The following is a 17,845-nucleotide window of genomic DNA, read 5'->3' as shown; positions in this document are numbered from 1 at the left end:
CCCCCTTCTACTCATTCTCTTTTACTGTCACGGCAGCTCTAGCTGTAATTTTATAAATACCCCCGCGAGATGGATAGATGGATTATGGAGTTACTCGTAATACATAATGAAGCTGAATCGCAAAAAAAAGAGTAATTAAGACAAATGCCAGGCTTTAAAGTTTTAACGCGGATTAAGAGCTTTCGTTGCTCAGCGGAAAATAATCGTTCCGCGTGCGCATTCAGCCATGTGATTTTACATTGAATTTAATTGAATCTGATTAAACAGAATGTAGTAGTGTTTGTGCGTTTTCCGGTCATAATTCGCGTCGACTGTGGCATTTTGAGGCTTAATCAAATCCGTAAAATTCGAGAATCAAATCATTGAGCAATCGTAAATGTAACCATTCGAAACAGCGCGACGAAGAACCTGGGTAGATAAACGGCACTCGAAATTTACTTTCTAAATTTCTTCTAATTTTCTCTGAAACCTCCACTCTGAATCGTCCGGTAAATATTTACACTTAAAATTTTGCGTAGTGAATTACGTTATTCTTTATCATCACAGAAACAAATTCACTTTAACTCATTAAAACATTCAGTCATATAGATTAAGCATATATCTTAAGTTTAAATGAAACATTCTTTTTTGTGATCCCGAGTGGTGACATTTTTACTATCACTTCAAGCAAACGTTCACTTATTTTCACTCATCAGTAAGGTTTCGCTCCAAGAAATTTAGAGAGCACGTTTAGCCGAAAGTAAACGCGACAGCTAGAATTTGTAGGTAGAAAGAAGATAGCTAGGATCCTAGATAAATAATCAATTTGAGACTAATCGCGGCTTATTTATTTACGACGTTTGAGCTTAAGTTAAACATTCAATCCTGATGTAAATGATAACAGTTTCACTGTCGCTACGAGTTTTTATTCATCTTGTGCGCGTGTGAGTGAGATATTACACTAAAGAATTGAAAGAATGTATCTCGACCGGATTACCATCGCCGGATGTTTACAGGTGTCGCCGTTGCCGCCTCGGTGTTCACCATCACGGCGATGAGCATCGACAGGTACCTCGCGATAAGGAGTCCCATGGCGTTCCGTCGTGTATTCAATCGCAAGAGCACCGTGCTCGTTATCGTCGCTCTCTGGCTAGTGGCTCTGGGTATCTTTGTGCCCGTCCTCAAAGGGGTAAGTCAATCTTGATTTCGAGCCGACATTGGCATTGAACCGTGCGTTAATTGATGAATGTATCGCCACAAAAGGCGAATATTGAGTAGCCGTGCCCGCGTATACGGTGGGATCCTTCGCTCGAAGGCGCGTAGAAATTAAAGCATTGAGGGAAGTTTAATCGTTAAAAATTAAATCGTTATATGACGATTCGCTCGACACACTGAATTTCAGATCTCGCTGTCTGCTTGCGACTAAAATAACGAAACAATTAAAATAATAAAATATGAAATATAGCAACGAAAGGTATCGCACGAGAGACAAATCTGGCTAGACGTTAGAGTTCTGCGAATATAATCCGTTCTTCGATTTGTATTGTCCGGATGTATAACGCACAAATAATTCAACTGTATCCGTTTAAGTAATTCGCCCCGTAATTTAAAAGAATTTTAGCATTTTTTAAACGATTAAATTACTCGTGCGTCATACATCCAACTCGCTCGCATCCCCTTTTCACTTATACCTCAACCTACTCGACGTTCGTTGGAACAACAATCGGACCCACTCAATTCTATTTGTAACTTTAATTCTAAGAATTACACCATACACCGATAGTCCGATCTAACATTTGAAATTGTCTGAAATTTCTCATCTGCTTTAAGCGAGATTTCACTGCAGGAAATTCAGGAAGTGAGAGATCGGACTATAAATACCGTCGTGCGTTTCTCAATAGCTCGACTCGACTCGAAAAAATAATCTGACATTTACCCCGCTCAATATCCAAGAAGTGTTCATAAATAGTTCCTAACAAACGGACGAGACAGAGCGGGTTTCATTTGCGGTATTCTCGTTTCGTGCGTAACTCCGCTGATCGTGTGCGAATCAACGACAACTAATCAAGCATCATTACGTGTCCCCGTCGTAACAATGGATTTGGGGAAACCTATACGAAAAGGCATCGCCGCGGTCGCTAACGCGAATCCACGTCTTCGCATAAATGGCACGCGCGAATCAAGATGCATGTCTGTACCTATGATAGGAGTGGCACGAAATCATAAACGTGATCCTGCGCATTGCGTAACACATTGCGTTATCGCCCCATTGGGACGTATTTATCCTGCTATATGTAAATCCCCGACTGGCCAGAGGACGTATTCGTCCGTGAGAGCTTTGCGCATTTGTAGCTGAACGGGTCGACGCTTTATGGCGAAACGATGCCGTGATAAACGTTCGCGCAAATATACGACGAACTTCCCGAACGGAAAAGAAGCCTTCCGTTCCGTCAGCGCACGCATGAAATAGAAATTCGAGCGACGTTGGACGAGATCCGTAAACTTGGAAAGATCAGGACGGCGTTTATCCGCCGGTGGCGCGGGAGATTACGCGGGATATCCGAGAACCGAGAGAGATAAATAGAATTCTTCAAACAGTAGTCTAGCAATCGCTGATTTTTTCATATAAAATGACGTCCAATTTGTCATCAGAATGTCTTTGTTTATAAAGAACGTCTCCAAATCAGGCACATTTTTCTGAAGACATATCTGTCGTTTACCTTATATATAGTACTACTTATACCAAATTTTCCGGATTATATATAATTATACCTAATTATATATAGAAAAGTTTCTTCCGGGTTATTATTATTTATCTTCTATCTTAATAATATCTAGTTACAAATACAGTTCCTTTATCTGATACTTATGAGTTCCGCCTATTTTTTATGGAAAGAAACGAAGCTAGACCAATAAAAAAAAAGAAATGATCGAGATGACCAAAATACATATTTCAGCTGCCTTATAGATAGAGAGGTATCGAAAAAGAGGAATGCGGGGAGGGGGCGAACAACCGTGAGAGAATCGCGTCCGGTTACGCAAATAACGGATTAGTAAGTATTCCGAAGCTCGGCGTGCTTTGCAAATATAGCTTAGATTAAACTAATTCCAACGAGCGTGGAAATGCATACAGTGCAGAATTGGAAACGTCGATGTGCGCGCACACGGGATCGACGGAGTCGTGCGGAGCAAGTCGAAGTTTCTGCGTGACCCTCCGGCCGCGATTCGCATTAATACTACCCTTTCGTACAAAGCTGCGTCCGCTCGTGCTCGCGTTTCCGTTTTTCCGTAACAATTGCGCCCCGCCGGTATGCCCGTAGCTCATTGTACACGCACCGGTCGTTTCAGTTGACTGACGATCGTTTGAATATAAAACATGCGCATAACGTCACTGTGAATGTAAACAGGCTAAACTGTTCGCTCTTTTTTTCTCTCTCTCTGCCTTCCTCTCTCTATCTATCTACTATCTATCCATCTATCTATCTCTCTCGATCATTCGCTCGCTCTCTCATTCTATCGTAAACTTTAAAATCGATTGCCCTTCTCACGGAAGGAGTGCTCTATGTTGCGTCGACATGCAGATTCGGATTAGAGAGGGAAAAATATCGTGGAAAATCTCGAAAGTTTTCCTGCACGCGTTTCTCGTCTCGTTTATATTCGAAAGTGCTCGAAATAGCGAGCCGTTCTCAAAGCTGTTTCGCATGTTTCTTTTTTCGTTGTTTTCTTTTCCTCTTTTGTACAAATCAGTCTATTTTCGGTTTAGCGATAACTCGAAATTAATTTGCCGCCGCCCGTAGGGGGTCTTCGATACCCGCCGTCGATCTCAGTTGAGATTTAAAGCCATCTCGTGCGATTGGGAATATTTGAGAGGCAAGAAAAAGAAAAAATCGCGATTGAAATTCCCGATTATGACGAATGCTGTACATGCTGAGCAGGAGGCGCGCGTAGGCGGATATGCGGTGACGCGATATTATCTGAGTGGGTCGATTGTTAAACAGTGATGTGCCCAAAAGCTGCTAAGTGCTATCTATTTGGAGACTATAAAAGCTCGTAGGGTTATCTCTTTACTAAAAAGGGTGTGATAAGTACTCCTTCCCGGCCGCTCTCTCATTCTCCTACACACTCTCTCTCCCTCTCTATTCGTTTGTTTGGGGATTTGCGTTAGATGGGGCGCTTAATTGGTTGACGTTACACGCGTTGAATGAAATAAATAATCCAATGAATTTATGAAAGCATGATACAGCAATATTTAGGCAAACAAGAAAATTAATGCGATTAATAAAAAAGATATCGTTAATTCCTCGATTACTACGCTAGCGGTAAAATATAACAATATTCTGAAGATAAAAAACGGCGACCTCGAATCAACTTTGGCAGTCAACGTGTCGAGCTAAGTAGATGATAAATTGATTGCCACGTAGGCTTGCCAATAACCTCGCCCCGAACAACATGCACGTGACTAATTTAACTAATGGGTTTGCGGATGCTCGATCGGCCACGATCCATTTCAATCTTCTCGAATTTGACACCAGTTTTGGGTCGTTTTATCGGTGTGCGACGCGATAGATTCGGGATTGGTAACTACGCTCATGATTCTTTAATCATTATCAGTAACAGTGGCTCTTTATTGTTATATTTCACTTTATTGTTATACCTTACCGTTGGCGCTTTAATGTTCTACACCATATTCAAAAACCATCAAAGTCGGTGAGGAATACTCCCGGTTCACTTGTCAATCACCCTTCCTTCCCCACGCCAGTACACATCAACTAACAGTAACATTATATCAATGTTATAATTTGTCACTCAATGTAAATGCTATACAACATATATTGTACATAACGATCACATTGGTTGAATAAAAGTTATTATAATATTGATGTAATATTATTGCCGATTGGTGTTTACTGAACCATCGTCGACGTGTCAATGCCAGAGTGCGGGTGAACAATCTCTCTCGAAAAGGAACATCAGTCGCGAGCAAAAACCGTTCGAAATTTCACGAAGTCCCCCCCCCCCTCCTCCCCCCACTCCTCTCCCCGTTCGATTCACGTTGTATTCACGATCGCTGTATCTCGCGAAAAATTCGCTTTACAAAGGGAAATCGAATGCGGAGTTACAAAGGGCCACGCCGTTCGCTCGCTCCCTCCCTCTTTCTATCTCGCTCAAATCGTGGACCAGAGTATTACGAATTTATTTTGTTGCCTCTCTCGCCGCAGATGAACCTTCATAATCCGAGCACGGAACTGGACACCATCACTTTCCAAGGCGGCTGGACAATAAGAAGGAATTTTTCCCACACCTCGCGCACTTCGCACATGCCGCCGGTCTTCTACTTCTGCTCGGAGGACTTCGAGGACTTAGGCATCCAGCATCCGCATCTCGTCGGCACCGTGTATTTCGTCCTTGTTTACGCCGTACCGGGTAAGTCGGCATGATGAATGACGGGGTCGCGATTGACGTGTGATCTTTGCGCGGCTCTGTGAGAAAAACAGGTCACGTCGCTTTGGACAAATTTCAGGCACAAGGGGAGCATCGAGATGACGAGTATTTATCGGTCACGAAGCCATATTCGGTCAACACGTGATCGTTTTATCACGTATCGACGTATTGTCGTATCGTTTTATCGTAGTTTGTCGTCTCGCTTGTTCGCTCGTGAACTCATTGAAGACTCGAATTCGACACGTGTCGCCGGCACGAGGCACTTTCCGGATTTTATCGAGATTCCTTCATGATACGACTGCTTTTAATTTAGCGAGCGGGAGGATCTCGGGAAAATTTAAACGCCCCTTGTGGCCCCTTTTGTTTTTTTCTACTTGCTTTTGCTTGTAGCTTGTCTCTCGAAGGAATTTTTTAATATCTCTAACCTTCTCCCAGGGAGAATTTCGCTTGTCACTTTTCGCAAAGCCGACTACTACCTAATTCACTTGCTCCAGCCGTGCCTGGAAAAACGTATGCGATCCCGAGGTCGCTGGGCACATCGAGAATTCGTCGCTGATTGATTCAGAGACGGTGACAGGGTTGCGCGTGACGCGGCCGTTAAATATCTTCGGCAGCCTCGGTGGCCGCACGACTGTGGCTATGCCTTTTTGTTCCTCGCGTTTTCTCTGCTGCATCTTTTTTCCCTCTTTTTCGTTTCTCAAGGTAGTTGGCCTGTCAAAATATTTTTTTAGGAATTCTTTAAAATTTTAGTTATACATTGATGGAAACACTAACAACACGTCTATATTATCTAAACGACTAACCATTCGAAAGCCGAGATGTTTGCAACTAAAAATGACCCTTTTTATACGTGTACTTTGAGATTAATATCCTACTCTAACTTCTAATTTTTTTACTTTCTTCTAAACCGCATTTAGGATTTTAATGAAACACTACTGTAGTAGTTATCAGGGTTAATACAGTGATATTAAGCACTAACATAGAGATATTATATAAACATTTCAGAATAAATGATCATTTTTGAAAATATAGCCATAGGAAATTTACAATCCATATCTGCGAAATATGTATTATATACATATTTACGTACCATTTTCTACACGGGAAAAAAGAAGTGAGTTCCTGCAATAGAATAGGGGCCGGATGAAAAGGAGCAATGTCTCTGTCATCATAACTGAGAACATTCGTGAGAACATTCAGCTGCGTTAAAAAAGTCGTCTCGGTTGAGACAACTGAAAACAATTGACCGAGTAAATACCTTCTACAGGAATTTTTCTGTTCCTACAGCTCGAATTTTCATCTGCCCCCCAGGCAACGGAAAATTCAGTTACACGGAATCATGTTTTGCACCTCTATTAGCCCGGCTGACGTATAAATAAAGCAATAATAAAAAAATATATATATAAATAATATCTCCACGTTTGTAATATTGTGCATGTATATATTTGTTTGAATTTCGCGCGCCAAATTAATATTTATCATTTAGATAGTCAACTGAACTGAACTAAACGGACTGACCATCTTAAGTTGCAACACCGTGTAATAATGTAATTCCAGGCGCGCGAATGCCCGTCGCCTTTCGCGGCGCGCAATATCTCCGTAAGAAATCGCCGTCTTGACAGTCGGACGAGGCACACGCGAACGCCGCCGGCTTAATGCGATGGCAAATTTCAGCCTTGACGGTTACACCGATGTGCTAATTGCACGTTTTACTTTCGCATGCCAACGCTCGGCCGGCCAATCGGCCATTTATCTTCGTTTACGTGTCGCTTTCCCGCTCTTTACACCTGTGTCTCTGTTTTCCTTTCTTTTCTCGGTTCCTTCTCGCCCGGCGATCTAGGGCTCATCGTGATACTGGCCTACTCGATGATGGGTCGCACCCTGTGTTCCAGAAAACCACCCTTCGACTGCGACAGCGTCGAGGGAAGTGCCAGCTCGCAGCAGGTTAGATCGAATTGCCACCATCATAACATGCGATGTCCATTAGCGGCGGTTTAAACTGTTAATAGTTTTGCACGCGGTGTTCTGCTTTATTCGGGAACAGAGACACAGGGAGAGAAAATTTATAACTGTCCTAAGGTTTGTTCTTTAAGGGCGAGTAGTTATTCTCTAAATTTCTCGGAATGCAATCTCATTCAAAACGTAAGCGAAAAGTGGTAATATTTACACTCAAAGCGATAGCGAAAATACCGCCATTCGGAATCGCAAGAGTGAATATTCCGCTCAAGCTTGCGGCAGATTCTGCTTCCGTGCGAACGAATGTTTCAATCGATTAGAGTGAATTTGTTCCCGTGACGCGGTGGAATATATCAGAGATTCGGCTCTTTAATTTCAAGTGAAAATATTCGCTCGCAACGATTCAGTGTGGTGAATTCCTTCTGTTCGAGCGAAAAATCATTCAGATCCAAGTGACTCGGCCATCACTCTGTTTTTCTACTGCACGGAAAAAAGTAATAAATAAAAAAATCTCAATAAATTCAAGTAAATAATTACTCCAATATTATATTCCTTAGCAAATTTTCACTTGGATCAAGTAATATTTATTTGATTGAAATATTTTCCAAGTTAATCCAAGCGTAAGATTCACTTGATCCAGGTAAAAATTTGCGAAGGAATATTGGAGTAATTATTTACTTGAATCTAACACTTTTTTTGTGTAGCAAATACATAGAATGATAAGCCGAATTAAAAAATAGCTTTACAACAGTCATTTAAAGAGACAAGGAAAAACATGGTAAAAATTAGAGACTATAGATCGATATACAGGGAGAGAGGAGAGAGAAGGAAGAGAGGGGGACATGAGTGAGAGAGAAAGAGAGAATATATGTGTGCGATGTGGCTTGATTCGTCGACGCATTATCGTCGATCGCGTACATTTGTAACTTTTTTTCCGCGCGCAATACGTCAATCGCACGTTGCGCTTGCAGCTGTCGTGGAATCGATGTTAACATCGCGCGGCAGAACAAAACGCGACGCGGCGGAGTTACGCGAAAATCGTTCGTGACGAAACAGTCTCGATCGCGAATACTCGTAAGAATGCGTCTTATGAGTCTAACTGAATCGTCCTGAATGATTTATGATAAAAATCCGCGCCGGTTTGCCAAAGTCTGGTCAATAATCGCCGAGTCCGGCGAGCCGATAATAGCAATTCGACGACGGAAATTTGGCATCTATCTGCGCACGGTGTTATTCTCTTTCTCTCTCTCTCTCTCTCTCTCTCTCTCGTTTGCATCCCGCCTTCCAACAGACGCATCTCGTTTATTCCTCCTACGTCGCGACGCGACTATAACTGCGACGGCGAAAATACCGCTGGAAACATCGAAACGGACCTATGTTAGATTTCCCGTTGAAAATCGAGTTTCACTTGCAATTTTGTCGTTATCAACATTCCCCAAGCGGTGAGCACATTTTCTGCAGTCGATTAAAATTAGAAGGGCTGTAATCACGCCTGATTCCTTGCTCCGTTTTGCCTCGCCACTTTGACCTCCTTAATGAGACAGCGTAACGCAAGAATGATAAAAGCAATTTGTAATTTGGCTTATGGACCACAATTCATCCTGCCACGTCGGATTATACGCCAACAACTCCGCGTCCTAGACGATGAGAGACGGGTGAGAAGATGAGAGGAGAGAGAAAGAAAGAGAGAGAGAGAGAGAAGGGATGAGGAGGAATTCACCCTTTGCACTTTTATACGCGCCATCGGTTTCAATTCCTTCGCGTCGCTTCGCAGCCAATGGCACAACTTCGCGATAAATTAGTTACAAATAAACTGCAGCAGGAGAGACACCGCGAACTTCGCGAAATTGTGCCGTACGAACGCCCCGTACGAATGATGCCGTCCGTGCAATTTCCGGCGAGATGCGCACCTCGAAGAATAGACGAATGTATATTCAAATACTCTCATGGGCTGGCGCCCCGTTCTCTTGTAAATAACATCCAACAACGTAATTTCGAAGCACGAAACGACCTTTGCCTCGCGCGAAATTGTCGCGATCCGATAATAGGCGCACGTACGTCCGAGAGAGAGAGAGAGAGAGATGATGATAAATATTTATTAGCTCCATAGTAGCTTTTGCATAACACCTAATTTCGCTTCTACTTTTCTCTCTATTAATATAATCTATACATGCCGAGAAATTTAAATTTTTACCTATTATTACTCTTAAGTATTTTACTTCACTTACAATTCTTCCAGTAATTTATTCTGCAACTTTATTTTTACATTACCTTCGGTAGTTTTTTCCTATATAATTCCTCTCATCAGCATAATTGTAGATTAATTTTTTTCAACCATTTGTCTATTTTCACTATTCATTCAGTTAGATGGTTACTAACCTTTTTGCTTGAATCTTTGTATAAATCAGCGCATTACGAGCATGAGAAAAAGAGGGGGATAATATTTTGGTACACTTCTTGTCGCGGTGAAACTAATCACGAATTCATCGTGTCGTTTCGAGGAATGTCAGCGTGTTCGCTCGATAAAACTCGAAATCGATCGGCTTGCCGGTCGGTCGCGCGGTTGGCCGACTCTCGTTTCTTCCCACTGATAGCTGGAGACCTATTTGTGTTAATCCCGCCGGAATCCATTAGACGTACGATTAATTCCAATCTAAATTCAGTAGACGCGCCGCTGCTTTCTGTTTCGTAGAGCTTCAGATTGGTACGTGAGAGAAGGCGAATCGCTTGGATATTGCTGCTCCTCGCTGTGTTGTTCGCTCTATGCTGGCTGCCGTACAACGTGCTTAGATTGCTGGTCGATTTCGGTGCCATCGGTGAGTACGATCTTGTGCGATCTAAGAACGTCGGTGAGATCTAAAATACTTTGATCTAAAATACTTTGTGAAAACGCTAACTGAAAACTTCGCGCTAACGATTCCCGCTAGCTCGGATTCCTTCGATATCCATGTCGGTCATGCACGCTTAAAATATCGCGCTCAGTTTGAACGGTACGTATTCATTTAAGAAAGTACAAACATCTCAAGTATCTTGGAGATCTCCGTCCTTCGAGATGATATTTCGCAATTTAATCTATCTTAATTACAAGATGTTCTAAACTGCACTCAGACCGGGATAATAGCCTTAACCCGCGCAACATAATTTTGTTGAGAGAAAAAACATTTAAAAAGTAAGAAATATTTATTCGATGACTTTTAACAGCATATTTATTTGTACTGAGGAAGAAGCTTTTTAAAATGAGAAAATTTATATTTTTCTTAAATCTGTAGCTTCTCGCGAAGGCAATTGTCTATTCTATATAATAAAAGAATTTCAACTTAAATAAATATGTTATTAGTATCTATTGAATAAATATTTTGTATCTTTTAGATATTTTTTTCTCTCAATGTAGATCATTAATAATTTTCGAAGTGTTCATACTCATTTCTGGAGGTTAACGCGAAGCTATCAGAATAACAAATTATTGTTTTGACTCATTGTTCCCGCTCTACTTTGAATAATCAATAAATAATCAATCACTAACGCGTACGATTAGAAAATGCTAATAACACAGCGCATTGCATGTGCACGTTTATCCGTGCAATCATTCACAATCATTTATCACCGACTGTCATCTGCAATCGTTCGTTACTTTTTCTCTTGCATTCCCGCGCAATCTCCCGTTTGTCACTTTTATACAATTTTATGTTTTTAACGTAAGTTTAACGAGCGAACGCGTCCTTCACGAGCGTATCTCATCGATTGCGCGAGGCGTGTAAAGAGAATAGGAACGGAAGGAGATTGGATTTTCTGCGGACTAGTTAGCGGGAACTTTACCGAGTTAACGAGCCGATATAAGCGAATATGTCACTTTGGCAGGTGTCGAGTGGGTAGAGAAGATGTTCCCTTGATAAAACCGCCAAAATTACTCGAGCCGGCGGGGCTCTTAATACGATAGCGTCGATAATTTAATGACATCTATTGCTTAGATACGTGAAACCGAATAATCTGCTACACGCAAGTCGAAATTCGTAAAATGAACACGCGCAATAACGGCTTGGCGTGTCGATTTTCAAGAGGGAAACGTGCATCGTACGACTTGACATTAGCCACGTTCGGCGGAATGTTTATTTTACAACTGTTGGAAGTTTTCCATTCCGAGAGATTGGATTATTTCTCTATATCTAAAAGAATAATCCAATCTTAGCTCAGAAAATTTTCAACAATTGCAAAATACACATTCTGCAGAACGTGGCCATTCGTTTTACCCAGTGTAACATAGTTTACTTGCGTAAGAACGGAAATACAAAATTTGCGCCGGTAACGGATGATCTCGCGAATAATAATAATAATAATAACAATCTTGTTAATGGAAAAATTTTAGTGTTCGCATGATTGAGGAAAGATCGTAAATCGAGCTGAAATAAGAAAAAAAAATGTTATATAAACATAAGTCACAAGAACTTTATTAAAAAGTTATAGCAAAAATATGAAACGTATAAAACACATTTTTCACCTAAGTTTGCATTTCAAAGTGCTTTTCATGGCCCATGTTAGTAATAAATTTAACATCGATGTAATATTGAATTTATTAATCTTGAAATTTTGTGCCGATTTTATTTAATCTCTGCAGTAACGTCGATAATTCTTTATATTAGTTCGTCTCTTATTCTAATTCTTTATATTATCTTACGTCTCTTATTGTCTAAAAGACGTTCTTACGACATCTTAGGATGTCTTACTGTCCAAAAAAAGTAAAGAAGTCTATTAGACAATAAGACTTCCTAAGACGTAGTAAAGACGTCTTTTAGACAATAAAACATCCTATACCGTCGTAAAGACGTCTTTTAGAAAATAAGACGTCCCAAGACGTCGTAAAGACATCTTTTAAGAAAACGCTGAACGACAGGCAAAGTTTTGAGATCTGATGGATCAATTTAGAGATTATAGCATAAAATACATAGAAAAAGTAAGTAGTTAAATAAGTGAAATAAAGTAAATAAGTGAAAAATAGCAAAATAATTTTAAAATAATCATAATATTGCGCGTATGACGGGACATTTAAATGCAGAAAAGATATCATGAAAAAAGTCCGCAGAATTGGGGAATAAACTCGCCGTCGTGCCATCTCTGCTAATGTTAGAATTTTTACAGAATATTACACCGAATATCTACGTTGACTATGCAAACTACACGGATGATGAAGACATAGTTGTAAATTAGAATTGCATTTTAGAACTGGATCGCGCAAATGTGAAGTGGGACAGCGGTATCCTCGCGAGCTTTGAAGTTCGGAAGGATCTTATCGAGATCCGCTTACAGAGTTTAATCTAAATTCGAAAACGTCGTAAAATTCGTTTCTCCACTTTGTCCAGGTCGCCACGCCCTATTCCGAGCAACGGTGTAGTGAAGCGCGTGAAATGAGCTTCGAGTTTTATATTGTCGTAATTCGCTACCGCTTTAAGCTCCAGTGCAAACGTTCTTATGAAAACCGGCGCCGGTAAAAACTTCTCCCCGCTGTTATATTGTCGCTGCGCCGCAAATGAGCTTGATCTCCCGGTAAATGACGTCCTAACGTAGCTTCCTTCGTTTTCCGTCTAATATCGTGATCGGCGACTCTGCAACTCGAACAAGATTACCGCTGCTATTACCACTACTTCATCCTATCCGCTCGCGCAGTAATATTCTGCTCACAATCAGATCATTTTACACATCGCCGGCGAGAGAGGTATCGACGCGAGACGGATTAATTATTCCCGCATGATAATTGACTCGTAATATCGAGACGTGCGAGAAAAGAGCACAGCGATACGGCGCCGGGTTCCGGAAAGAGATGCAAGTGCGTATCGACCGGTCCTAGAATTAATGTTAAGCGAGAACAACGAAGCGAATGTCGCGCATTAACGTAGATTTCATCCTCCGCGCGAATATCTAAATACGGTAATCGCAATATTAACCGGTCATAATAAATTTCAGCCGCACTCTACGAAAGCTGCAATAACATGCTCGTTTGTGCTATCATGTGCAATAATTTCTCAATACACTCTCGATGATTAATAATTAAAGCGTTACAGTGTTAACAACGGCAACAATGCCAGCAATTTATTCCATATGCAAGAGCACATAGCCAGGATATTTATTTACGGTACTCTCGCAATAATGGTATTTGCTCGGCTATGAGAGAATATTGGTTGCATTTCGGTTTAATTTACATATATTTTGCTCGATCATTAATAAATAACTCAGTGATTAATAAATGACCAAATTTGCTGTTCGTTAACCCGAATATCAAGATGTCCATTTTCGAATAATCGAATGATTTGCTTCATTAACGTCATGCTTCTCATTTGAAATTACTTCCAGGATTTCTTTCAGGACTTCGAGCGAAAAGCACATTGAACTTTAATAAATCTTAACCAGGCAAAATCTCACTGGTCTTTCTAGTCGTTCACATCATGTCTGAACATGCGCATGTATTACAATTTAATTATTCAGCCGATCTGTCATCTTGACAGCTTGACGTATCATATTATATCGTATCGTATCATATTACATCCAAACACGGTGGGAACGATTAGAAAAGACTGTTGAACTTTAAATAATACAATAATGAAAGACGGTAAAAATCGATCGTCGAACGTTTCGTGCCGGATTGTTTCAACACGACTTTCAATTCACGCCATGTATCGAAAATAATACACTATGTGGAGCTTGATAAATATTTTATGATTATTTGGCTTATTGTTTTTTGTGAATTGAACAGTTAACTGTTAGGAAAGTTAAATGTCCGAAGTAAAACAAAATGCACAGTAACACAAAACAAATAATTTATTTCAAAATTAGAAAATTTAAGAATAACAAAATAGAACATATCAAAGAAACTCTAACGTGTCATTAAACAAATAAGATATAACTTTTTTGAACTTTTGCATTTATAATCGAATGGTACGATGTATTTTATTGAAGTAATCTAAACATAGAGGTACGATTTGTCGAGGCAATTCTCACAAAATGTTGTTACTCGTTTTGTTTTAAGTCTAGCATTTTTGCCACCCAAGTTTCTAACATTTTTTTCTAATATTTTCCTAACACTCAGGACAACGTCGTACCGTGTATCGAAATCGATCCACGGCTTTAAAAACGCTCCAAGCATGATAAAAAGTACGAACGAGTGATAAGATAAATTATTTTACTGTATTTGATTTCTTAATGACAAAATATCACTTGAAAACGATATACATAGCACGAAACGTGTTAAAAACACAAAAACGACCTTCAGATTTTCGAAGCTACCTCACCTGGAAGAAAATGTTATCGCCATCAGACGGCTGTCTCATGATCTTTCGGTTGGATAAAAGTTTCCCCTACTTTCACATTTCGAAGATATTCAAGGTGGTAAGAATTATTGCGTCACTCTGTGTACTGTACATGCAGATACAAACTATTTTCTCTGTCAACAACTTTCCAATGAGCTGTAGTCGGCGGATATTAAAGTATTATTCAAGCTTGACTCGCCCGTATCCTCCGAGGTTCGCTGCGTCGCTCAGAATGACCGCAAATTTGCGCGCGCATATATTAATAAATTCCTCCGTGACGCACTCTGCGTCATGAATTCTTCCTCGTTTCTCACACCCGTCTGTCGGCTGGCTAAGCGCTAAGCGTGTGTGTGTGCGCGCCTGTTCGTTTCCATATCGGAACGGCTCTTTAATTAATTTTAATGAATTCCCCGCACGCTCTTTCGAAAAGGAGCACGCCTCGGAGCAAAGAGAGATGATGGCCGTCTCTTCGATAATTGTTTGCAGAAGAAGGGAAACTGACTACGGTGCTGAGCTACTGCTTGTTCCTGGGACACGCGAACAGCGCCCTGAATCCCGTGGTGTACTGCTTCATGACGCGGAATTTCCGTCGCAGCGTCTCCGAGATCCTGTGCCGCGGCTCCCGTGGTCTGGCGCGTCGTAAACCCCACCGCAAAGTAAGTGCCAGTGTTACATTATACACAGAGCCGTCCGTAGAATACGCGTACGTGCGTTTACGAATACGGTGCGTTATACAATATGCATAGCAATGTCGCGTGAGCTGCACGTATAACTCGTATAACTCGGACGAAGCGTGTCTGCAACGGAGGCGGTCTGCAAAAAAAGCTCTCTCGGTGCTCGCTCGATGTCGACGCCGCGAGCCGCACCATTAGGACGAAGCTCGACGTCGCGGCGGGAACAACGGCATCAAGCCGCTCCCGCGGGAGTGCCGAGTATAGTTTGACGGTATAAAGCAACGCTCTCTTTTTCTCTCTCTCTCTCTCTCTCGTGCGTGTCGGCCGCTCGCAATATTGGCTGATCGCCTAATGCAAGCTAAAGCTAACGCAAGCCCGTCCCATAATGTCCGAGAAATAACGATCGCGGAGACGATCCGGATTGTTCGAGCACTCGCCGGACGAGCCGTTTCTAAAATAACTACTCCCGTAAGGTTTCCGCGCTTGTCTTTACATTTGTAGGTTTATTTGCACTTTCGAGTTCGCATCGATAGAAATTAGAAGTACCGAGCGGTCATTCCGAGCGGATTGTTTCAACTTTCCGAAATATCCTATTTCTCGCGTAAAAGATAGAATTCTAAAATTCGATGACTTTTCACATCGATTACTCCCCTTTATTCTGGTGAAACGTTTAGTTTTTCCATAATTTTCTTTATTCTCATAATAATCTATACACACTGCCTAAAAGTACCAAGCGGCCGAAAGTGATAAAATAACTGTTTGCCGTAAAATACTGTGATATTTCACCGAAAAGCTTTTTGGGTAGAAATGTAGATGCACTCAGCGCCGCAAATACCGTACCATTCAACAATGATTTTCATCTATCGAATGGTACGGCACCAGGTGTACATTGTACATTGTTTGCCAGGAAGAATAATAGAATGACAGTTCTGCAATTAACTAACGCGCAACCATTGACTAACGCACGATTCAGGTATTTCACGATATGCAAAGTTCGTACGTTGCTGTCGATGTTTAATTGACCTGCGTACACCTGGTTGATTGTGACACGGTTGCTTTCAATCTGATTCTTTTTGTCGAAAAAATATATCCATTTATATTACTATTCAATATTTTTAAATAAAATGTTGAAATATCAATAGTAGAAGGCAAATATTTTTACTCGATTTGATTTCCGAGTTATCGCCACGCCCTTCATGAATTTATTTTCGACTATTCGTGAATATTTTAGTTTTTCGTGAATAGTTCGCTTTTTCAGATTGAAAACGATCTGAATAGTTCCAGGTTTTTCTTAAATTGGAAATATATTCTTCCTCATTATTTAATTAACCCTCATTTCTTAACGTACGTTAAAATGTATGCGTTAAAGTTTAGTGAAATATGAAGTATTTCTATTTGAGGTCTATTGCGGCAAAAATGGTCACTTTGCTCCTTTAAGTAAGAAACGTTGGTACTTCTAGTGTTAAAGGAAGAACGAAAAACATATAAGTGAGGCGTGAACGATTTTTCTTCTTTCGTATTCATTTTTCACATTCAGCTGAAACAAGCAACAATAGGAAGTCGGCTCGTGTTTCGATATTACCCGGTGAATAATAGATCTGCGACGCTAACAGGTGAAGCCGCAATTATCGCCGCACGGTGAGCACCATTAGTCGCAATTATCAGTCGTCGTCAGAGCGAAATTCACGTGCCGAACGGATTATTCACGATCGTGTACATCTTCGCATCATCTACGCGTTATCACTGACCCAAAGACGACCGAGATCTCCTACCGTCCTTTCCGCCCTTTCATCGGAATCCACTTGACCGTTTCCTCTGTCGTTGGTCTACAATATGCTCTTTGCGTCTTGTTCCTTGCTTTCCATCCTTCTTCTATAAGAACTTTTATTTACGGAAAAACGATAGAGAGCAAGAAACAAGATAAACAAAGAGCACATTGTAGACCAAGCTTTAAAGAGGCCGGACGAAATGTTTCCTATATTATCCAACTTGCGTATGGTTTACCGTGTGTTCGAGCAGCAACGAGCGAGTTTTCGTATTCAGCTCGAGGCTACGCTCGATGATACGCCTTCCTTTTAGCCTGCGATTTAATTAAATTCTTGATTTAATTAATTCGATCAGATCCCCCGACCGTTCGTCGATTCCGCGCGATTGGCGGTGAGATTTTTTTTTTCTCTCTTCTCTCACTTTTTACGGAACTTTTACTTTCCTAGCTGCGCGGCGAAACTCCGGCGGGGATCTCCCTCCTGTCTCTCGACTTCTTCCGTCACGGTGCCGAATTAATTATACAATCGTCGACACTATTTAGGAAGAAATGGAGAAAGAGAGAGAGAGAAAAGAGAGCAATTAATTAACACTGAAGGTACAAAAGCGATAAAGAAAGCGCGTGCGCGCTTGCGAACCTGTTGGTCGGAACTTCGCGAGCCGAAGTGTAAACGGCGGCACGAATTATACCGGCAATATTACATTCCGCTCCCTGCCCGCGCGGTCGCGTGATAA

General features: G+C 41.1%; 1 protein-coding gene across 5 annotated transcripts in view; it reads left to right on the top strand.

Moving 5' to 3' along the window:
* Nucleotides 1-17,845, top strand: part of LOC106750306 (orexin receptor type 1-like) — a 55,033-nt gene that overhangs the window by 16,894 nt on the left and 20,294 nt on the right. For all 5 annotated transcript variants that reach the window (XM_014630565.1, XM_014630563.1, XM_014630561.1 and 2 more), the window contains 5 exons: nucleotides 996-1,168; nucleotides 5,199-5,403; nucleotides 7,262-7,365; nucleotides 10,070-10,193; nucleotides 15,159-15,328. In XM_014630565.1, the coding sequence (XP_014486051.1) occupies nucleotides 996-1,168; nucleotides 5,199-5,403; nucleotides 7,262-7,365; nucleotides 10,070-10,193; nucleotides 15,159-15,328 (776 nt within the window). The remainder of the gene's footprint in view (nucleotides 1-995; nucleotides 1,169-5,198; nucleotides 5,404-7,261; nucleotides 7,366-10,069; nucleotides 10,194-15,158; nucleotides 15,329-17,845) is intronic.

This window comes from Dinoponera quadriceps, unplaced genomic scaffold (genome assembly GCF_001313825.1).
Source record: "Dinoponera quadriceps isolate SergipeBrazil2010 unplaced genomic scaffold, ASM131382v1 scaffold5335, whole genome shotgun sequence".
NCBI lineage: Eukaryota > Metazoa > Arthropoda > Insecta > Hymenoptera > Formicidae > Dinoponera > Dinoponera quadriceps.
This window is presented reverse-complemented; position numbering and strand designations above follow the sequence as displayed.